The sequence below is a fragment of the Anolis carolinensis genome, chromosome 2 (assembly GCF_035594765.1).
Source record: "Anolis carolinensis isolate JA03-04 chromosome 2, rAnoCar3.1.pri, whole genome shotgun sequence".
NCBI classification, from domain to species: Eukaryota; Metazoa; Chordata; class Lepidosauria; order Squamata; family Dactyloidae; genus Anolis; species Anolis carolinensis.
In genome coordinates this window covers 31,717,311-31,741,642 of record NC_085842.1, presented here as the reverse complement: position 1 = coordinate 31,741,642, position 24,332 = coordinate 31,717,311, and the positions used below count along the sequence as shown (strand labels likewise).

The 24,332-nt window shown below is 38.4% G+C and overlaps 1 protein-coding gene and 1 non-coding gene across 2 annotated transcripts; both read right to left on the bottom strand.

Annotated features, from left to right (window-relative positions):
• Window positions 1–1,498: 1,498 nt before the first annotated feature.
• Window positions 1,499–23,148, bottom strand: LOC100564310 (pantothenate kinase 3). The gene is made up of 7 exons (XM_003217876.4): window positions 22,647–23,148; window positions 16,291–16,643; window positions 15,248–15,501; window positions 13,707–13,883; window positions 11,700–11,823; window positions 9,780–9,905; window positions 1,499–8,660 (listed from the first exon to the last, which is right to left on the bottom strand). The coding sequence occupies exons 1-7, from the start codon at window positions 22,672–22,674 to the stop codon at window positions 8,610–8,612; spliced, it is 1,113 nt and encodes a 370-aa protein (XP_003217924.1). The 5' UTR covers window positions 22,675–23,148; the 3' UTR covers window positions 1,499–8,609.
• mir103 (microRNA mir-103) lies at window positions 11,162–11,258 on the bottom strand. Its single transcript, NR_129826.1, has one exon. It is a non-coding gene; the product is annotated as a microRNA mir-103 (primary transcript).
• Window positions 23,149–24,332: the final 1,184 nt, after the last annotated feature.

Genomic DNA, 24,332 nt, shown 5'->3' with positions numbered 1-24,332 from the left:
GGATGGATGGCCATCTGTTGGGAGTGCTTTGTGTTTTCCTGCATGGCAGAGGGTTGGACTGGATGATTCTTATAGTATCTTCCAACTCTTGTTAACTCCAGATGTAATCTAGTATATTACAGTAGTAGCACCTTTTGGATCTAGTCCTGTAATGCTTTGTTGTGTATCTTCAAGTCATTTATGACTTACCATAGCCTTAGAAGAAATCTATCACATTTTTGTAAGATTTGTGGGGGTGCCAAGATCTTCCTCTGAGGCTAAGAGAATGACTTACCCAAGATAATAAGATCCCGCCCCAACCTGGTACCCTCCATTTGTGTAGGATTACAACACCCATTGTTTCCCAACATGCACAATTAGGATTATAGCCATGGTAGTCCATTACACTGAGGGCACAATATTGGCAATGGCTGCTACCGTTAAGTTAAATCTTGATGCTCAGCTACCCAATAAGCTTTGGCTGGGCAGGGATTTGAATCTGGATCTTCACCTTCACTCAATACTATCTCAACTCAGCTGTTTCAAAGAAATGCATACTATAGCAAAGTAGAAAGGTGCAGCTCAGCCACAATTGAAAACAACAGTAGTCAGCTGTAATTTCGCCTTATCACCTTCCAAAGGTTATGTACCTTGCCTCTGCTGTCTCATTGAAATACTGGCTCAAAGTGTCACAGATGCAATTGAAGTGTTAATACCTGTACAGTAATGTTGGTCATACCATGTTATCTAAAAAAACTATAATTTTGAATATCACAGAAGTGTGCAAAGGGATCTTGTCGTTCCTTAAAGTCTGGGAGAACAAAGTAGTAAGTAGACTTACTCTATGAAAGTTTGTGCTGCCAATTTCGTTCTCATTCTCTAAGGCAGAGCTTTTCCAAATATTTCATGGTGACACACTTTTTTTAGACATGTATTTCTTGACTCAGTAGTTTAATTTTACTAGCAAGCTAGAGGTTTAACCAAGAAATCAGGACACATACATAAATTGTAATAAAATGTTTGGGGGAACATATCTTATGGAAACCCTTAAATTTATATTTTTAGGAATACACGGTTTATTGCTTATTTGACATAGACACATATTTCTTGTTGTTTGTGCAACACACTTACACCCTTCAGCCGACAAATGAACATGTCCTGACACAGTTTGGAAAGCTCTGCTCTGAGGTATTCCAAGATCCCTTTAATACTGATATTCCAGACTAATATGTTTACAAAAGTGATTCTCATTCAAGAGCAATGTGTAATTGCTATTTATTAATACAACTTAACGTCAGGTAAGACATTGCTTTGTAGAAAAAGCAGAATTTTCCTTCTGTAGCCTCCTTGATAAAGTATTTATAGAAGCTTTTAGCCACAAGGGGCATATTTACATTGTGACACCATTTTTAAATGCTGTGGCTCAGTGCTATGGAATCATAGGAGTTGCAACATATAGCTGTGTTGCCTTACAGGCAAAAAAATCCCAATTTTGAAAAGAAAAAACAAAAATCCAAGACAGGTTTCTCACCCCTTTATTAAGACAGGTTGCAAAGGTTTACAGAATTAAAAAGCACGGGAGGGAGAATCAACCATTGGTGTTTCTTTAGAAAAAGTCAATGTTCTGTTCATTCATACAGAACAATGGTAAAACTAGGAAAACACATAAAAGCTTATCATACAACAAAAAATTAAAATTTTACATTTACTCATGCAAGCAGTTGATAAACTTTTTTACACAGTTTTTAATGGGAATGATTACAGTAAAGGCTTCCATCATTTGATTGAATGGAAATGGTCAGAAGCGCATCAATAACAAAAATAAATTAAATCTATTTACAAAGATCATTGAATAATTTAGCAACTATGTTAAACTTGCAAAACATACATTTTTACACCACGTCCATTGTCAGAATGGAAAACAGCTGAGATGGGAAAGTTCATTGCATCAGAATAAGGCAACTTATTCAAAATGGCTGTTACAGTAAATGTTATATTCACACAATGGTTACAGAATATGAGCTTGCCATGGATTCCAGAAGTACTTTCCAAGTAGAGTTTGGTCTTTTAAGAAGATTAAAAACCACATTCAGTTAAAATGTCAACTTTGTCATTAATGGGGAAAATATGAACAAAGTATTTCCCTATGTTTTATCAACGACAATATTAAAGTATATTGAATCTTCTCTTATCTACAAAAATCTTGTTTTTAAAAAAATCCTTTTATAATGACTGGATCTGCAGGGTATAACTATTGCTTAAAATACATTTAAACACTCAATGCCTAATGGAAATTATATATTTATTCCAAAAGAACAAAGAGTCCACATTTGACAGGCAGTCATGGAAAGGTTTATCCAAAATACATTAGATATTTTTAAAAACTGCAGTTAGAAGACAAATGAAAGTGAACATAGTAAAGGATGTAGTCAGCATGGGATTAGATAACTCAATTCTGACATCAACCAACATGCAATTCTAGGACTAACTCTTAATTGAAACTCTGTAAAATAAAGTATTTTGTAACGTATATATTAGTTGCAATCTATTTCATAAAAACAAACTCTTGTTGCTGGCGGATTGTTGCCTAAGGATAACAGCTTGAGATATGTCTTTGAGGCATAAGTACAACTGATAAAAATATTTATCAAAGAAGTCGTATCAGACATTAAACTATGATTGCTTTACTGTTTCTGTACTTTTCACTGCACTGCTTTTATAGAGCAGGATTCAAGGTTGGATCTTTACTAGTAGTAGAGCAAAAACTGTCTGGGAGATGAATTCCTCTTCCCACTCACACCTAAACTGTTTCAGTCTGTAATTCTGGAGCTAGTTTTATGCAGCTCTAAGGCTATTTGGAGCCAAAGAAGTGAAAAGAAGTTATGTGACATTGGATTTAGGTCTAAGGAATAATACCAATATAATGGTCTGTTTCCAACATGAAAACATATGTCCTACTCAAACTGTTGTTTAATACATCTCTTCAAACTATGGTTTTCCAGGTGTTTTTAATTTCAGCTCTCAATCTCTGCTTATTGGTCAAAACAAGTGAGGCTTCTGGGAACTGAAGTCCAAAACAATTGGAGGGCGAGAGTTTGGGCTTCACTGCTCTACAACATGGTGCTCAAGGTAGATAGATTGGTGGAATTATAGTATTTCCACATCTTGAAAGCACCTGAGAGAGGAAGGCTTGGTTTAGTACCAAACAAATGAACACAATAGAGTTTAGACTTGCATCCCCATCCTTTATTTCTGTGTGGTTACAAGATCAGGACTGTGTTACCCTCTTATTCAAATAGAAGGGGCTGGGTAATCAGGAATCTGACCTGTTTTAAATAGGATTCTTTGAAATAAGTCAATATCAAATCACAACGTATGACTTCCAACTTACTAATTTAAATAAACATAGCTGAGCATAACAAGTGCATTTCTGAACAGTTTCTTCATTTCTAAGATGTACTCTTTCCCCCACATTAGATATCTCTAAAAATAGTGTGCGTCATAGAATCTCTGGTGATTATAGGGGTGTGTATGTATGTGTGTGTGTGTGTGTGTGTGTGTGTGTGTGTGTGTGTGTGTGTATATATTTAAAAAATCAAAGCTTTTTTCTCTTGGGGGTACTGAATTTGTGTGCGTCTTACAATCAAAGGTATCTTAGAATTGAAGAAATATGCGACACTTCTTATCTGTCGATAGCTTTGCTGAAACATATGCACAAGACCTATCTTTGTTTCTGTTAAGGTCGGAAAATACACAACAATGGTTATTAGCACAAGCCAGGGGAATATATGGCCCTCCAGATGTGGAACTACATTTCCCTTCCTCTCTCGGAAGCTGCCGTTCTGACTAAAACAGGTGGGGATTAGAGCTCAACAACATCTGAAGGGCCCTATGTTCTCCATCTTTAGCTTTCGCAGTATGTCCATAAACAGGTTACTGCTTTGATCAGCTGCCTTTCAATGAAACTGAGGTCATGATGGTCCAAAGAGAAAACTGTTCGAAAATTGAATCGGTCTATTCCATCCCAATATAGTAAACTGGGAAACGATTAAACTAAATTGCTGGCATAATCCCCGCATGGCATGAACACACAAAGCCATGGTGCACACCATGATGCTTCATGGTATTTTTCTAAAATGAGGAGTGCGTGCTTAATTACGGTTCATTTTTAAGTCACTGTTCCCTACAAACAGTGTAAAACCTGACACTGCTGAAAGTTCTATAGTTTTGTGACTAGTGAAACCTTAAGACTGGTGGCTGACATTCATTTGGCAAATCTTGTGACAGCTGGTAAGCTGCATGCATATCAAATTGGAACGATCACAATTTATCAAGACGCATGCTTTTAGACCACCTGCCACCCCTCCTCCTCTCTCTGGGGAAGTAAACCCAGAAGGATGTTTGCAGGCATGCTGATCTCTTGTACTAAACAATTCATAACCATTTGGAAAACAAACAACAAATGGTTGAAATTAGGAGACCTCCGCTATAACCATAACTCTATGGTGCTGAGAAAACTTAAGGGGATATCACTTCCGAATTAAGGCAGTTTGTTTGTTCCTCCTCTCCAAAGCAGAAAGCCTGCATTGTGCGTCCGTTTTGCAAGTTATACTTAATCTACAAAAGGCCAAAAATAAATTGATACCAATAATTAAAATATCGATTATCACGGCTGCTTTGATGGACCTTAATTCTCTTATCTCTAGGCCCTTCAGCTAAAACCCAGGTAAGGTCAAGGATTATTTTTACACTGAAAGGAGGCGCTAGTCTTTTCATGATGCAATATCATCCAGTTCATTAAGGTCTATATCCTCTACCTTCAAACAAACACCATACAGCAGTCTTTCATTTCAATGGCAAAAATGCCAGCTCTTGATCTATATTAACCTCTCTTCATAATCTAACATATTCATTTCAGAGTTTTAATGATAAAATGCACTATTTACAATGCGACAATGCATGAATGTTTAAGGAGTCAAAGGATTCCAATTTACTGATCCTTAAGCAATAGAAACATGCTTTCAGTTCAAGCACTTGTAAAGATTCAGACCTACGTCAATAACAATTTCACACATTGCAGTAGAAGCAGACACATATTAAAATTTAGCAAGCATCTTTTTATCTCATAATGGTCAATTGTGATGACACTTCACATCCCATTGTGCCATTAAACCATTCTGCAGGGAGCTACCATTGGAAATTTGCATCTACTTCAAGTCACACAGAGGTGAACATGCTGAACTTTTAATCTGTATTATTCTGCTGTAACATATGAGGCCAAAACGATTTAAGAATACTGGTTAAAGTGTGTGACTGGATTTTATATAAGCAGCTAGTCAGAATACTTAAAAGGTTTTAACTTCAGCAAATTTTGGGTGTATATTTGTGGCTGCCCAATTTTCTCACATGCTGAAAGACTGGGAAATATGTGCACAGAATTCCCAATAAAGCAGATTGTATTCTTGCCAGTAAAAAATGAAAGCATAGGAGGGAAATTATGGGCCTCATGTTGTTCGAGTCTAGTTCCCATCAGCCACAGTGCACACAGCCAATGGTCAACGATTACAGAAGATGTAGTTCAATAAATGTGAAGAACAATAGGTCTCTCACTTCTTATTGAAGCAGCCAACATGGTAGTCTTATTTCCATTTGATCACTAATATTTATTTAGCAAGGTTGCAGCTTGATAGGCACAAAGGCAACGCAATGTATCAATGGGTCCAATTCAAAGCAATAACACAAATGACAAGCAGTGATAAACGTGATCTGGTCCTTACATTATCTTCATTTGTTTTTTATGGAATGGTATTTAATACGCTAAGGATTGGGATGGGAGGTAATGTATGGTCTGTTGATTCCGTAGCTCAAGAGCTCAGGAGGAAAGAGGCTGCAGATACAAGTCTGTATCCATACAATCTTTAATGGAATGGGTAAATTGAAAAAGTGTAGACATCTCAACAACATACTGCGAAAATGACATGCTGGTTTTGAAATTAAACTGCCTTGTTAACCAACTCAAAGTTGTCCTCTCTTTCAGGGAAAAAGATACACACTGTGCATCCTATTTTAACAAAAAAGTACTAGGGCTAGGTCATTGACACTTACGAGGAAAAAAAAGAAAAAGTGGCCCGTTTGGTCAATTGTTACTAATCTACAGGTGCCAAGACAGATTTGACACTGTTCAGTACTAAAGGCTGTCATTATCCAAAGCCAGAAATGCTCTTAACATCAAACTATGGCTGAAACTCTCAGAAGGAGACTTTAAGGCACTCATGTGACCATTGGATTTAAGAGTCACTACATTCAGACCCTAAACTCCATTTCTTAAAGGGGACGGCTAGATCCCACTTCTTGCTCAACCAGTAATTCCTTCCTTTCTCAAGTACGTTGACAGCAGTTCTGGATATCCATATATTTCCAGAGGGAAAAACACCCAAGAGATCTGTTCAACTTGCGCTAACTATGACCCTAGCAACTCCATCCTTACATGAAATATGACAGAAATTGACATTTCTACAGGATTAGGTAAAACAACAAAAACATATATCCTTAAATATCTCAACTACAAGAAGGCAGAATCATTTTCTTGTACTGCTACAGTTCAGTATAAAAGCTGCTAACACATTTATTTATGAGATTTATTTCAAACCTGTAATGTACTGAAGAGGATAGGTTACTACTGACAGCATATGAGGTGAAGCACTTCAACCATGTTTTAAGACACATGGCCGTAAGCTTTTAAAGGCAAAACATCGCTTTTATACAAGGATGAATTAATTGCCACATTCTGTTTGAAAGACCAGGCTCAAAATGGTCAAATAAAGACTCTGGGCTAAGACTGTTTTTTCAGAACATTGTCTCAATAAGGGATCAAAACAACACTGAAAATCCCTAGCTTCTCTCCAAATCTTAGGAGGAGGAAGGAAACAGCTTTTAGGAGAGTGGCACAAACAAAATCCACACTGTTCTGAGTTTAAAAAGTGCTGACAAGTATCAAAATGTAGTTGGAATTAATTTTTTTAAATCCAAGACCAGTGCAAGTTAGGTATCTGGAGAAATCTGGAGGTATCCCAGTATTGCTGTAAAAATTGGTGTGCCAAAATACTATTAAATTGATCAAGTAAACCAAGCATTAGTTCGAGCTCTATGAGCTCTAGTCAGAATAGTCAACCCTCCTATAGAAGACATCATTCATGGATTAGATAACTACATATCCCTTCAGGATACAATGATACATCCCTGTGCATAGAAATTTTACTTCTTCTGAGATGATTTTGGGTTTCGTAAACCATATCGTAAAGCTTTGGCTTCAGCAATCTCCTTAAAATACCTCTATTGTAAATGTTTACAATCACATCTGAAACAGCACAGTCCAAACACAAGAGAAGCTCCAATGTGTAGAGCTGTATCTCAAGGCCACACTGTTGCAGCATGTAGGATACTTGGGATCAGAGTCTAGTGGACACTGAATCTTTCTTCAGTAAAACCTCTAAAGCTGCCATAAAGCTTGAAGGCCAAAATCTGCCTCAGGTTCATTGGATGAAATGTTGATTGTTCTTAAATAAACTGATTTACTGCACAGGAGGCTCCCCCCCCCCCCCCCCCCAATAAGAACCACTGTGACTCAATTATTTATTACACTGATTTCACAGTAGTCACATTAGTGGATCTTTTTGGGTGATTTTTAGATACAGATTTTTAGGAACAGTCATCTTCAAAAATCCTGAAAAACCTTTAAAGATTTTCCTTTTGTATATTCAGTACCAGTTAATCATTAGGGTTAATGAGCAGAGCATAATAAAACCTGACTAATCACACAATTATTAGTTCTATTTAAATGTATTCACAGCTGCTTAGTTCACATTAAATCAACCATGTCAAGTTTTTGCTGATGTGTTTTTTTATTATTTTTTCTGCAAAACTTAATATTCAAAAGTTTGAATTATCTACAGTATTCCAACACTTTGAAATCTCCTTTCCACAGAAACTCCACTGCTTCAAGGAACTTTGTTTTTAGTAGCTGTCACTTGGAAATGGCAAAGGTCATTTTTTTGAGATAATGGAGAATTATGACCAAAATGAACACTGAGAAGGCGGCTATTAGTCTTGCACAAGGAAAGGCAACCAAGCAGCCTTAAGGAAAATTAATGGCATCAGATATGTATTTGAATTTAATCAGAGCTTTCGACAGCAAAGGCTAATCTTCCAAGTCTGCTTTTGAGATCCATATTTTAGAGGCTGTGATGCACAATGAATGTGTAACATTTGCTAAAAGTGGACATGAGAAGCCTGGTGCACCCCACACATTGCTGAACACAGCTTTCATCATACCTGATCACTGACTACACTGGGCAGGACTGATGGGAGCTGAAGTTCAACATTATTTGGAAGACCATGGGTTTGACAACCATGTAAGAGGACACCACACAACAAAACCACAAGGCGCTTCCTACAGAAACTCCCAGGTTTCACACTTGGGATCTTATTGAGACAGTTTACCATTCTTACAGTTAAAGACATTTATAGAAAGACTGCGGCCCTTTTCCCCTTTGGTTCCAGTTGATATAAAAACAGTGTTGTAACAATGCCAAAAAGGTAAGGAATAGTTCAGTATTGCGATGCTTTGAGATTCAGCTGAAATTTGGCAATCCAAGGAGGGCACCAACTGCACCAAAGTAGCCCTGTGTTTAAAAGAAGATTAGACATAAATCAAATTTCAAACTCACTATAAAACTCAGTCTTTTTTCACAATCTTTTGCAACTTTTATTGTGTATGCCCTTTTAATTCAAATGTTGACTTATTTATGGTGACCCCATTAATTTGATAAGGTTTTCTTAGTGAGCGAATACTCAGATAGTTTTGCCAGTTCCTCCCCCTCTAATGTAGCCTAGACATCTGATATTTGTTAGTGATCTCCTACAACGAAAGCTAAACCTGCTTACTTGCTTAGTTTCCAAGATCAGATGGGATTTGTTGCCTTTCGGTTATCTTTTTTCTTATACATGCGTGGAAATCAGGGAACAATATATATTCATAATATGATCAATGCACTGACTACAATATAGACAATTTATGTTCTATGCCAGAGTTTTAATGAACCATTCATAGGTTACAGACGCTATCTGGTCTTGCAAACTAAGTAGGATCAGCTTTGATTGATAGTTGGATGGGAGATGATTAACAAATTTCAGGTGTCATAGGCTACATTTGAGGGAGAGGAACTGGCAAAACTATCTATTCCTTACCTTTAAAAACCCTATGAAATTAATAAGGTCCTCATATGTCAACAGCTAAATTAAAGGCACATAAACAAAAAAACCCCTTCCATTGTTCTTATACTTTTTTGTACCGCTATGTGTATTTTCAAAACATAAACTTTCCCCCTATAGTGTCTTCCATGTTCCTTTTCCAAACCAACAGTAAGGCTGCAGAAGCTTATCCTCCAAACTTCTTTTTCTCAGTCTTACAGGTTCTACAATATCCTTTTGCATAGAAAAATAAATCTTTTCATAAAAATATTATTTTTATTGATTTACTTTATTTTTATCCCACCTTTCTCCCGATATAGGGACTGAAGGCTACCAAAAACAAACTATCTATAAACCACTGCATTTACATGAATGATTTCTTTATTATTAAGGTACACTGCCTAGTCCAGTGCTTGTTTTTTTTTATTCCCACATTTCAAAAACAAACACCCTACACACAGCTTTTCTCTTTCCACATTAAGAAGAAAAAAGTATAAAAGGAGGAACTTAACATTCTGGCCTTTCTACTCCATAGTGGTGACCATACATACCTCGTGTTCTAGGAACAAAGCCTTCAGCTGGCCTTTGGACCAATAATCCAGTGCATATGCCAAAAGCTTCATTGACAACGTATTCACACGTAAAAAGTTACCGACAAAGACGACACGGTTTATTTTCTAAAGGAAAAAGCAAAAGTTTCCTCATTGGGATGTAATTGAAAGTGATATAATTTCCTAATTGCAATGGGGAAATCCTATGCATGTTTGCTTACAAGTAAGTCCTGCTTTGGCCCCATTGAACTGCATTGAACTGGATTATATGGCAGTGCAGACTCACATAATTCAGTTTGATGCAGTTCAATCTGCATTATGATAGTATAGATGAATCTTTTAATCTTTTCCCCTAAGGGCATGGAAGGTTTACACAACTCAGCAGAGGAAAGGGAAAAAACGTTTGTCAGTTGCCTCTTCCTTCTCCATTTTTCTTGTCCCCAAGAGTCCAGCAACTCTTTGTAGAAGGGAATGGAAGAGTGACTACAATGGTAAGGAAGCTGCCAAAGGCTCTTACTGTTCCTTCCCACAAGAGAACATCCCATGAGAAGAAGTCTGTTCAGGGATGGGTGCAACTTGAAGTCAGTATAAATGTAGCAAAGTACTCTGCCCTTTCCCCTCTTTTCATCTGATTTTATCTTAATCACCTAGACTTTCCCTCTTTCCTCAGCCTTTTGGATTTAGGTAGGAGGTAACCACAAAAAGTATCTTGCATATGGGATATCTTTCACAGAGAGGTTCACCTTACAAACATTTAAATATTTTCCTAGAACTTCTAACATAAAATATAGTTCATTTGCAATGTGGTGCCCACTGCCTATTTTTACTGATTTCCATGTTTTGCTGCTTTGCTATAATAGGGTAGCTATACCAATGGAAATGGGGTGAGCTGGTACTGGAGGACAAAATTCAGATTATAAGTTCAAACCACTAAATGAATGCTCTAGTATAGCCAGCCCTCCACAATCAAAGGGGTTGGAGCACAGGACCCCATAAAAGTAAAAAGCAATGAATTTAAAAAGGCTTTAACTCGAGAGAACACCTGTCTAGGAATATCTAGGTGTTCAGCATAACTCTAGTCAACTTCCAATAGAAGCTGACCATAGAGTCTGACCATACGGGGGGGGGGGGGGGGGGGGGCTAGAGATTTCCTAGAGATAATGTTTTAATCAAATCTGTGAATAATCAAATCTGCAAAAGTCAAGCCCGCAAATGTGGAGGCTGACTGTATTTAAAAAGCTGCCATTAAAACAAGAGCTGTACCCAGCAGATGTATCTACATATACCTCCAGACAAGGAGTTTATTCTAAAGAGGGAAATGCTATAAATTCTTAATGGGATCAAGGAAATGCAACACGATGCAATGAAACGGCTACTTACAATGAAGCAGTACTCAATGCCTTCATAGCCCTGTACAATGCTGCTTGATCCATAAGCAACAAGGCAGCACTGTAAAGAAGCTGAAGGCAGCGAGAAATATTCCAGAAGAGTATTTGTTTCCTTCTCTTTTTGGCATAACTGTTAGCCAGTTAACTGAAGGGAAGTCTTACTTTTCCAAATAGAGGGATTTATTCAAAAACAGATGGGATGCTCCAGAGAGCAGAAGCAAAAAGTGTATGTTCCCTATGCAAATTCCCTGTAGGTCTGAGACAAATCATAAAAATAATTTGCTACATTAATTTAAAATGTTGCTTTGGAAATTAAGCTTGGTGCATATCAGCTTAATGTGCCAGTATACAATAAGAGAACTTCTTCAAGATAAATGGGAGAAAGGACAGTTAGTTCCAGTCAGAGAGAAAGAACTTATTTGTCACCAAGGAAAAAACTGACAAGATGCACGAAGAAGTCCTTGTAAACGTTACTCAATCTAGGTCACAAAAGACACACTGAAGTCTGTTTCTCCCTCCCAACTAAATTTACCTCATTTACAGCACACATGCGAGCTATAGATCCGATGTTATTGGTGATAGTAACCAACGTTGCTCTAGCCAGGTCTTCTTTACTAACTGATTCACGTCTTTCCTTGTAGATCATGTTCCCAAAACTAGAGAGAGAGAAAGAGATTGATTAATGTTATACAGTTTTGGAGAAAAGCATGTTTTCATGCTATAGAGCATATGTGACCACAGGCTGAATCTGACCCTTCATGTCATTTTATGTGGCATTTCAGGGGCTGTACTACAACTCCTGTATTCCTAATTAGACATCATGACTATAGTTAATGGGAGTTGTGGTAGAATAAAATCTGAAAGGCTTCAGTTTGTTCTGTTCAGTCATGATAGTGAAGTTTGCATTTAGATACTAAGGGTTGTGGATATTATGTCTGAATTTAAAATGTCATTTACCTTTTCCCCAACCTCAGAACTACAAGTGCTGTTAGATTGCAATTTCCATTATCCCCAGTCTGCATGGCAGATAATCACAAGTGGTGGGAGTTGTTGTTCAATAACATCTGGAGACTCAAACTGGGTAAAAACCAAAGAGCACTGACCACTATGAATAAATATAACTGACCCTCTGTATCTACAGATTCAATGGCCCTTTGAGGGCAATCATAAAGCTGTTGCGGCCCTTGATGAAAGTAAGTGTGATACCACTGAAGCTTTGTTTATATTAATTACAGAAACTGAAAAAGCATTATATGAAATTAACACAGATTTGCAAATGAGCCAAATTAGGAGGAGATTCTGCTGCCTGATTTCATTTATTATTTATTATTATTACTATAATTCCCTCATCCCTCCCACTGCTGCTGTTGCATTGGCATATTGTGTAAGTTGATTTCTGGTTTTTAAAGATCAGACAGCAAAGCCATTAACTGAGATGGATGTTAGAAGTTGGTTCTAGTGCACTGGAGAAAATTTTACTGGCAAATCTTGAGGACTTTATGCCTAGTTAATCTTTTATAGCTCAGGTACAATTCTACTCTGGAAAAAATTAACTTTACAAATTTATCTTTTCCCCCCTTATCTACCATATGTTGTTTAAACCATGAAGAAGCCACCTAACCAATTGGGCATGGGGGCAATTTAATTGAAGAGCCTGTGTTAATCTCCAGATGCACATAGCCATTTTGTTTCCAATGTTAAGCTCTGTGAGTGAAATTTGTTAAAGGAAAGAACATCTATGATAAATATTAGGCATGCAGTGGGACTTTGTTGTCTGCTGGAGTCTGGTTCCAGAAGTTCCGGTTCCAGAAGTTCCTACATCAATACAATTTGGAGATGTAAGCATTCAGGGCAGGACCGTTACTAGCTTGTTTACTAATCCTAACAAAAAGGAAGAAAAAAGGAGTGAGGAGGGAATAGAGCTTCACACAAGTGGTAGTGCTGCTACTTTGCTGTTTTACAAATAAAGTTACTAAAAGATTGCATATTATCCAAAGTGTATAGAAAATAATACAAACTTATCCATCCACCTAACACATCTTCCCTGCAAAAGCCTGATTAGTACAGAATGTTTCATTTTAATATTTATAAATACACTACTAGAATATTGGGAAAACACTATATACATCTATACCAGCTTTAAAAATTCTTTATTAAATATTCCTAAGTATAGAAAAAAATCGAGCCCATCTTAAATGGCAGTATGATACATGTATATGATGTTTATATATATCTATGATTATACAACATGTACAAGTGTCCGCTGCTTTTTCAACAGGTTTGGGACTAGAGCACTGTCAAAACCTGAAATCATCAAAATATTGAACCCTTTTTTGCAGCTAACAACTGGTAGCAGAAGAGCACTCTTAGGCTTGAATTTTAAGTTGGAGTTGTCTTATTTAGCTTGTATTTTAAGTCAGCTATATATGAGCTCTGATTATAATTGAAAAAAGTTGAAAGAGTAAACTGTTGAAAAGCGGGTTATTGAAAAGCATGGACACGTGTAAGTATGATACAATTGTTACTTGTCAGTACTTACCTAGATGCCACTGCCCAACCTGGAAGACCAAACCGTTCATAGTCACCCCCATAAATATCCCGGACTAGCTTGTCAGCATGGGTGCTATCCCCTTTGGATGCCATTTCCAGGGCTTCTTCAAAGCTTTCACATCCAGTCAGTAAACTACACAAACCAAGAAAGGTCCCACCACCTAAACTGGTGTGAGAAAAATATGACTGATTTGGAAATGATGTTTACAAAATTAAACAATATTAATAGACTATGCAGTTGTTTTACCTGTCCAGATCATGTAAGAGACCCAACAAGATCAAGTAACAACTGAAAACAATTAAAGGATTATATTTCTAGACTGGAGTTACCTAACACTAGTGAGAATAAACTGAAGCTACATTTGCCCCCTTAACCGTTTTTTGAGGAAAGAAGAAAGAAGGAAATAATGGTGGGTGTGCAAATAGAAGATAACAACTGTCTCAATTTTCCCAATTAAATTCCCTGAGTAAGGCAGGGTGATTATGTTATGATGTCTCATCTGAAAGCACCTGTATACAGTTTTATGGATATTGTTCCTACTGATACAGCCTACAATATGTTCTTTTATATCCAGCCATAGCCTCTATCAGAAAAGTTCTTGGTGGCCTATATTATTTTCACAGAAAACTGCATTAATTAGAAGCAAGCAAAGCATGATTTGGTACATAATTTGATTTTCAAATGTCAATTTCAAGATAGCTACTTTGGTACCTACTTCATTTAAATACAAAGATCATCTTCATCCTTTAAACTGCTTATTCCAACTCAAGTAGCTACAGAAGTCATCCCTCTACAGTTGCAATTTTGACTTTTGCAAATTTGCTAATTAACGGATTTGATTAAAATGTTCTCTCTAGGAATTTCTAGCTCCTCATATATAGTCAACTTCCCCCAATAATGCTGGAGGACCTAGATATTTCTAGATAAAATATCTCCCTAGGAAACTCTATGCCCCCAAATGCAATTCTATGGTCAGCTTGCCAGGGAAGTTGACTATAGAATCATGCTGGAAGACCTGGAAATTCCTACAGCAGTGCTCTTGGCTTTTAATTTATTCACCTTTTTTCACTTTCATGGGGTATTGTGCCCCTAAACTCAGTGAATGGGGAGGACTGAGTACAAGGGTACAATACAAGTAGCCTGCCAACATGACTCATAATTAAATTATGGAGTTTTGAGTAAATCACAGCTATCAAAAACAGGTAAGAGAACAAAAAGCAGAGGAGTAGTGTCACTTCCTTTTTCTTTCCAAATTTTAACTAGTACCCTGAATAATGAAAAAATTGTGTTTGTTAGATTTTGTTTTACCACATGAATCTTATGGTACATATCAGTAAGTAAACAACCTTTAAATAAACTGAGGCTACTGATTCCTAATGAGTTTAAAAACTGGAAAAAGAAACAACTACGCTACAAAACAGAAAGTCAGTTCCAAACTACCATTAAGGGATAGGGACTTGAAACAAGCCTTATAAACACGACAAAACCATTATTTTAAAATAATGGCTTAACTTGCTAGACATAATTACCTTGTTCCAGTGACTCTCTTATAGTTGTCTTTGGAATGGACAGCTAAAATACTGACTCCTGAACCAATATTTACAACCAGCAGCGGATATGGATCATCCAAATTAAAAGGCATCTTTTGGCATCTTTCAGGTTCTGATGCATTTTCAAAATAGTAGCATTCAGCCTGGCCATTAAAACTGACAGAATCTATATACAACAAGCCTTTGACAAGGCAGTCAAGTTCATCCAGTTTGTGCAGCTGGAGATCTCCAATCTGTGAAAATGCAAAAAATTAAAATACTTTATATGTTAGTACAACACATTCCATGAGCAAAACCTGGCAGATACTTAACTTTAACATAGAACATGAGATATAAAAGCCAACCCTTCAGTCTGGCTTTAATTTGACTTTCAAAAACTATGGCTCCTCTCCTTTGAAGTGAAATTTTCTCATAAACTAATCTGAAAGGTGACAATGACTATACCAGAAGCTCAATAAAAAAGTTTAGAATCTTTTATAGCACATGTAGAAGTTGAGACAATGGGCCATTTGATCTGTAGTCGTTCCTGATGTACGATAGCTTTCATCCAAATCATATAAAAAATCTACCGTAAACCAAACATTGAGCCTATCACAATTGGAAGCACTGTACCTTTGCTCAGAAACAATGATAATGAAAGATTAAATCATATTATAAATACATTTCTGAAGTCTTCTAAGGCAGGAAAACTTTTTTTCCCGCAACACTGGCATAAACTGAAGGCTCAGAGAAGTTACATTTATACTACAAGTCCTAGATTCCCTCAGCCACCCAGGCCTCAAAAGTTGTACAAAACATTAACATTTCCAAGTCCTAATCTAGATTCAGGAAAGGATTGGATGAGTTCTATTCTCTGCTCAGAGTCATGGCAACACAAGCAAAGATTTTTCAGGAAAAGGCAGATTCCACATCTGACTCTTGTCTGTGATAGTGAAATCTATTGTAAACAATACTACCAAACAATGATATACTGTAACAGACTACAGATACTGTGTTATAGAAGATGCACCGCAACTACCTACTGTGCGAAAATCTTCTTCAAACTTATAGGCACCACCGCCAGTGGCACACAGCACCGTATGCAGTGTTGAGAAGTTTTTACATCTTCCCATTTGAATAAAAGTAGGCAAATCGTGGGTTGGGAATCGGATAAAGTGCAAATTTCCCTTTCGGCCAAAGAGTATCAAGTCCTTGAGTTCAAGGTGAACATCTCGAATACCAGTGGACCCATAAGCTACATTGGAGGTCAGATATTTGCGAATACTCTTCAAACTTTCAACCTCTTCCTGCTCTTCTTCTGCAGTAATATCAATAGGTTCAAAATATGCAAGCTTCACTAGGGTTCCCCCAATGTCCATGCCAAACCAGGGAAAAGCTGTGGAGAAAGAAAGTTTCCATTAGAAGAACCATTTACATATGAAAATAGTAAATACTGTCACACTGGCCAATATATTACTGCTTCCTTAAACTGTGTTGAAATGGTTACTAAATCTGCACAATGTTAAACATTGTATAACAAATGTGGAAAAGCCCAATATTAATATACGTCCTCATTTGTTATCAAGCACAAAGGGGCATTTGCTCACAACTTTACTAAGGTAAACAGAAGCAACCCTGCATCCCTTTGAAAGATGGGCAGCCTTGGCAAGAACATTCTTTAATATTTGAACAAAGAAGAAAACCCCATCTAAGAAGAGCATCATACTTCAATGTAAATTCTTGGTTGTTCTGTCAATGAAGATATTAGCAAACACCCAAAAAAGCACTTACATAGAAGCTACAGAAGCTGGATTCTTGCTGATGCCATACCACTGACAGAAAGAAAAAAGGCAATCCCTTGATGAAACACAAAACTGCTCTCCCTCCTACAATTTCAGTCTTGTGGTGTACATGGATGAGTCCTCTGAGGCATGTCAGATTAAGAGTAAGATAATTAGACTGAAAAAATATTCCATTATTCAGTTTTAACTGTCCTTAGGGGGAAATACAGAAGGACTGTATGTCATTTAATTCCTGTCCCTATAGAATACATTTGTAAATTAAGGGTGGGGAAAAAATGGTCCTCTAGATGTTGAACTATAATTCTAATCAACCCTAGCCAGCATAGTGATGGACAATGGGAGTTGGAGCCCAACATCACCTGGAGGACAATTTTTCTCAGTTCCTGCTGGAAGTGATTACATTTTCTAGGTCAACCTGTATTGCATGCCTTGCTATTGTAAAATTGTAATCTCTGTTCCCATAGAATGCTAGAATGTAATCCTCTTGTTTATAACTCTTCAGAATTAAACAATAAATCTATTTGAGTGCATCCAGTAAACTTTGACCCTTATCGGTTTGCGCCAACAAGACAGCAATAGCATGTAGATGAACATATGTATTGACCTAAAGTTTGATATTAATTATACATGAGCAAAAACAATGTTTGCAGAAGTTAGAAAGCATAGCAAGCACTGCTGGAGTGAGCCAGCTGGGCTCACTTCACAATATTCTGGCCCCAGAATGCCTCTTCAAACATGTCAAATTCTCCGTAAGGATTTTTTTCTCCTGTGGAAACACAATCTGACTGAAATAGTTTTCACATAAAAGTTTCTTCTGAAATCCTCTCTAGCCATACCAAGTCTGCTTTTTTTTAAAAAAAAATTAAATTAGAAAGGAGCCTTGAAGTTGAACGTCCCCAGTTAGTAAGAGGGCCACAGATTAAACAGGCACAAAACTTAGCTAGTGATAAAAATTTCCCCATTATGGTGAAAAGTGCTGTATCTCTGTTAACATTATAGTGATCTCTAAACTGGAACCTGAATTAGTAGCATGCACAGATTTTATGTAAATCTGCACCCTCTTTTGTGGTAATGCATATGTGGGTATACGTCTTCTCCAATGTTTTGGGTGATACTTCTCATAATTCCTAACCCATGGCCATGCTATGCTGGCTACTTGAAATGGAGAATTCTACCTCTTCATGCTTGAATGGATTACTTTCTACCAGCATTTAGACAGGTATGGCAGCAAATGTTTTATGCACTAAAATATTTTGGCTGTAAAGTGTATTTCCCAGGCTTAGTTCCACCACAGATCAGTATTCTAAGGAATATGCTGTAGTCTGGTAACCTGAGAAATGCCATACACATTAGGTGGTCATTTATAAATATGTATACAGAAAGTATAGTTGACAATTGTTAAGTGGCAGCGTGTATTTGAGACAAGATCTAACACAAATCTAGATAACTTTTACCAACTTTATCACATTTTCTATGTAACAGAGAAGATCACTTCACATTGTATTGTCGAAGGCTTCATATTATTGTGTTTGGTTATAACCCTAGCAAACCCTTATTAAGGAGCTAAACCAGCTGAATTTAACCAGATACTGTTTTGGGCATATGTGTTTGAAAAAAAAATGCTAAAAAACTGTATGGGATCTTTTCAAAAAGTAAAATTAAATTATTTGTTCTTATTCTGACATAAACTTTTGATTATATTAATGTGATTTTTGAGGGGCAAAACTCAGAAAGCAAGCAGGCTTTACTTATATACTTCACTAAAAGTAAGTTATATTCACATGTGAACATGAATTATAGTATATATTTTGGGTTTCTATTTTGGTTTTTAATGTTTATGTGATTTCAACTGCTTCCTGTTTCAAATATTTATGATTTTATGGATTGTTTTAACTTTTGTACTGTATGTTTTTTGTTCTGTTGTAGCCACCTTGGACCTGTGCTCAGAGAAAGGCATGATATAGATTTCTCAAATAAATAAATAATAAATATATTGCTTGCATGCTGTCTGTCAGTTGTAAGCAGAATAACAGAAAAGAGTGACAGCAAATTATGTTTTGTGGTACACTGTAAAACCACCTCTCACCTTTTCAAAACTTGTATCTTAAACTACTGAAAATATATTCGGGATATTTAATTGAAAAGTAACACCTATTCAAGCAGTACATTTTGCAAATTACTGCATTAAAATCGCATTAGCAAGATGGGGGGGAGAAGAGATTTGTATGTGACGCAACTTGGAACTACGTTATTTAGTCAGAAAACCAACTTTTGTCGAGACATCTGATGTGATATTCTCGTTCAAGCATATTGTTCCATTAAAATGTCAAAGTCCTGTGAATATTTTCACTCCAGGGCCAAATGGAAAGAAATGTATGCCACATATATGCATGTGTTTTGCAAAGCTATTTCTCATTAGTAAGAATATTTTTTACAATAGCCAGTCCCCTGAATTTTACTATAAAACATCAGTAAAACACATGATAATCACGTCTGTTTTCATAAAATACTGGGTTTTTTTACTTATCATGCAACCACTCAAAATGGCAGTATACTTTTTTTGATAATTTGAGAAAAATGGAATTTCCTTCAAAGAATGCAAGTGAGTAAGCATATGGGCTTAAATGCCAGTAGCAATGTCTCCTACATATTGTATGACTATCATATAGATCAAGCCCTCTAGGTGTTTTGGACTTCAGCTCCCAGAATTCCTGACCATTGGACAAATTGGCACAGGCCTAGAAAGGCCTGTTGTGCAGGTTAGTTGTGCAGGCCTGACATAGAGAAATATGTTTTAACTTACTACGAACTGAAGACCAACTTAGTCTCAGCTTTCATTGTGAAGTCACTGAGAACATTTTATATTATCATTTTCAACCTGAAGGGTCAACCTGAAGGCCCTAGCGCCTAGATCATACAGCTGTACAATTCAAACTCCTTCCAACTTACACAATCTTACTCTGACATATAATCATATGCCTCACTGAGGGGGTGATAAAACCACTCTGTTGCAATTTACACTTTATGGAGTTCTTTAAAGGAAGGTATGTGTGGAAATGTCTTTACAGTTGCATATTTTTATGATTGGAAACATGTTTACTCCAGTGGAAGCCACATTTCGTTGTGGCAATCCAGCATTTTTGCTATATCCATACAGAGATATGCATATATAGAGATATAGAAATATACTTGAACGAACACATTAGAAAAGGAAATGCCCGCAGGCATCAAACATGACACCACAATTTATTTTCATATTTGTTGGGACTGAAATCTTTTCTGCTCAACATATAAAGTGGTGCTGACAAATTAAACAGTAACACTTATTGTCATGCAATGTTTCTTGAGAACAAAGTAAACCTCTCATTACATTTTATTCAAACTCTTCCCCCTCAGGCAAGACCTATAACTCACATTCCAAGCATATATATTCAGTCAATTGCAAAATCTGCTGGTTACAAAGGAAAGCAATCAAACAAGCATGGTAAAAGTCCTAGTTCCCTGCTTTATAAACAAGTGGAAGCTGTCAAGCAATTGTTGATCAAGAAAGCAGAAGGGAAAACTGGACAGAGGCGATATTCATTCCTACAAAACAGTGTTATAATATATACCACTTTCAAAATCCCAAGCCCTTCTTTCAGATAAGAAATGCTTGGACCAGAAGAAAAGGTGTGTAAGAGTCTGAGCTAGGAAGAGCGATAGAAGGGAAAAAGAAAGGGTGCACCTACACCAGGCATGGGCAAACTTTGGCCCTCCGGGTATTTCGGATTTCAAATTCCACAATTGCTAACAGCTACTAGGCTGTTCAGAATTGTAGGATGAGAAGTCCAAAACACCCGTAGGTGTTTTTAAAAAGATGTCAGGGAAGGGTTCTAATGTTCTTGGGAAGGGAGTTCCAAAGGTTTGGGGCAGCCACCGAGACGGCCCTCTCCAGAAAATCATAATGCTCCGGTGGGTTGGAATGAGGAGATGCGGTCAGATAGGTAAGTTGGACCTGAACCGTTTAGGGCTTTAGAGGTCAAATCTAGCACCTTGAATTGAGCCTGAAACATATTGGCAGCCAGAGCAGGTGTTGTAGCGGGGGGCAGTACGCTCCCTGGGTACAGAACCTGTAAGAAAACTAGTTGCAGACCTTTGGACTAACTGAAGCTTTTGGGCACTTTTCAAAGGCAGCCCCACATACAGCCCATTACAGTAGTCTAAATGGGATGTAACTAAGGCATGGACCACCATGGCTTAGTTATAGCATTGTGCCATGGCAATTAAAGGTGGTTCCAAATGACATTCATTCTACATAGTGTGGGTGCAACCCATGGCTAGATGCAATGGAGCCCTGGGAGTTTCAGTTCAGTAAGCCACAGTACTATTGGGAAGAGAAGGCCAAGAACCTTGCACAACTACAACTCCATAGCATTGAGTGAAAGCAGAGTGGAAGTGTATTAAGACTGACCACATAGGGAAGCTGATGAAGAAACACAACCTACAAACTTATGTGCAGACCCACTAAGAATATCCAACAAATGCTACATTCGACAAAGGACAAGAGGGACCCTCTCACCTCTGCAGGAGTCTACTGTATACCATGCTTTTGTGTGTGTGTGTGTGTGTCAGGAGCAACCGGAGTTGCTTCTGGAGTGAGAGAATTGGCCGTCTGCAAGGACGTTGCCCAGGAGACGCCCGGATGTTTTGATGTTTTATCATCCTTGTGGGAGGCTTCTCTCATGTCCCCGCATGGAGCTGGAGCTGATAGAGGGAGCTCATCCGCACTCTCCCCGGGTGGGATTCAAACCTGGCAGCCTTCAGGTCAGCAACCCAACCTTCAAGTCACAAGGTTTTTATCCCCTAGGCCACCGGAGGCTCCATATACCATGCTGCTGTGGACACTTCTACATGGGGCCCACCAAACGCAGCACTGCCTGGACACAAATCAAGGAACATGAAAAACACTGCAGACTAATTCAGCCAGAGAAGTCAGACATAGCAGAGCACTTGAGGAACCAACCTGGTCACAGCATATTATTTGAGAATACAGAAATGCTGGACCACTTTAACAAATACCATGTCAGGCTACACAGAGAAACCACTGAAATCTACAAGCATGTGGACAATTTCAACAGAAAGGAGGAATCCATGAACATGAACAAAATCTGGCTACCAGTATTTAAAAAAACTCTAAAATAAGGACAGTAAATAAAGAACTCTCTGAAAATTAGAGAATTCCAGACAAGAAACAATCAGGGCCAGTTAACACCTCCCAACAAAGGATTCCTCCTGGCAGGAAGCAGCCAGGCTTTGAAGCTGCAAGGCTATTCAATGCTAATCGAGCTGGTCAATTACAACATTCACCCCTGCCTCAGGCAGACAAGATCTTTCTCCCACCCTAGACATTCCACAGATATAGAAACCCCATTTGCCTAGTTTCCAATAGACCTCACAACCTCTGAGGATGCCTGCCATAGATGTGGGCGAAACGTCAGGAGAGAATGCTTCTAGAATATGGAAAACATATAGCCCGGAAAACTCACAGCAACCCAGCGATCCCGGCCATGAAAGCCTCCGACAACACAGTGTATTAAGAGCAGGCAACAGCTACTTACAAGGTTTCTTGGCATCTTTGATCTTCATGTCTCCACACAGCCGTGGTCTCTTAGGAGGCAAAGTGTGGGCCTTGATGGTGTCCTGGAAGAGGAGGAGGAAGATGGAGAAGATGAAGGAGTGGAAGAAGAAGAGGATGGAGCAGAAGAGGAAGATGTGGCGCTACAACTCCCTCAGAGAAGCGGCCTCGACGAGATTGAGAGGCCAAAACAGACGCCTCTCAGGCTCTCCTGGTCCTTCTCCTCTCAGCCTCTGCTCGGGGCCGACAGAAAGAAATGGGGAAAAGGGAAGGAAGGCAAAAAGGCGGAGACCGGCCGAGGAGGCGGCCCCACCCACACACGGCCCCACCCGTCCGCCGTCTCCTTTCTCCTCCTCCTCTCCTCAGGGCCGCCAACCAAGTAGGCCTCAACCGGGGCCTCAATTGGGCCTGGCGCTGACTTCGCCCCGCCACTGCCTTCCCTTCTCCCTCTCGGTGGCTCCGAAGCCCCCCTTCAGACAGGCAGGCAAGCAGGCAAGCACGGGACTCGTGCAGTGGCAGATGGGAATCAAGAGAGGCGAGAGGAACCGGCGAGAGCTTCCTTCAGGCTCTGAATCCTACACCCCCCAGAGTGCCTTGCGAGGCTCCCACGGCTTCGCGGCCATTCTGTGCCCGATTAGCATGCCGGGAGGCTATGTAGTTCGAAGCCGGGGGAGAGGCGCCATTTTGTTCTCTCTGCTCAGCTCGCGACGCGGGATAAGCCCCGCCCACTCCTCCCCTCTCTGGGAAACCACGCCAGTCACCCGAGAGAGAGGTAGCCAATAGGAAGCCAGGGCTCGCCCCCCGCCTCTGGGATGGCTTTTGACTCGAATTTCCTAATCCAGGCATGGGCAAACTTGGGCCCTCCAGGTGTTTTGGACTCCAACTCCCACAATTCCTAACAGCCGGTGCAAAACACCTGGAGGGCCCAAGTTTGCCCATACCTGTACTGTGCTTGGCATTGAATCTTAGCATTATTTACATTATTTCTGGTTACTTGACATTAGCTCAGGGCTCCTGTCATCCCAAATTGACCTCAAACGAATCTGTAGCACTTTATCTATGGTTTGAGTTTACAACATATGATGTGCACTTTGCTAATCTACTATTACAACCTCACTGTTTTTAAATTCTATGTTTTTAATAAGTGTGTTTTTATTCTTTTTGGTTAATGTGCAAATACAGTAGAGTCTCACTTATCCAAGTTAAACGGGTCCGGCAGAAGCTTGGATAAGCGAATATCTTGGATAATAAGGAGGGATTAAGGAAAAGCCTATTAAACATCAAATTAGGTTATGATTTTACAAATTAAGAACCAAAACATCATGTTTTACAACAAATTTGACAGAAAAAGCAGTTCAATACACAGTAATGTTATGTTGTAATTACTGTATTTACGAATTTAGCACCAAAATATCACGATATATTGAAAACATTGACTACAAAAATGGCTTGGATAATCCAGAAACTTGGATAAGCAAGGCTTGGATAAGTGAGACTCTACTGTATTACAATTGGTGCATGTTATTGTTTATTGATGTATTGTATATTGTTATTGTTTTGTATTTGATATTTCTGTGAGCCGCCCCGAGTCCCCTCCGGGGGAGATGGTGGCGGGATACAAATAAACTACTACTACTACTACTTATTATTATTATTATTATTATTATTA

What these genes read in the sequence shown, in the direction of transcription:
- LOC100564310 (XM_003217876.4), bottom strand. Translation starts at nt 22,674, where the DNA reads ATGAAGATCAAAGATGCCAAGAAACCTT. An exon ending in AAGAGAGTCACTGGAACAAG is followed by an intron (nt 13,884 to 15,247) that starts GTAATTATGTCT and finishes TTCTCACACCAG; the next exon opens with TTTAGGTGGTGGGACCTTTC. An exon ending in GCATGTGTGCTGTAAATGAG is followed by an intron (nt 9,906 to 11,699) that starts GTAAATTTAGTT and finishes TTTTTCCTTTAG; the next exon opens with AAAATAAACCGTGTCGTCTT.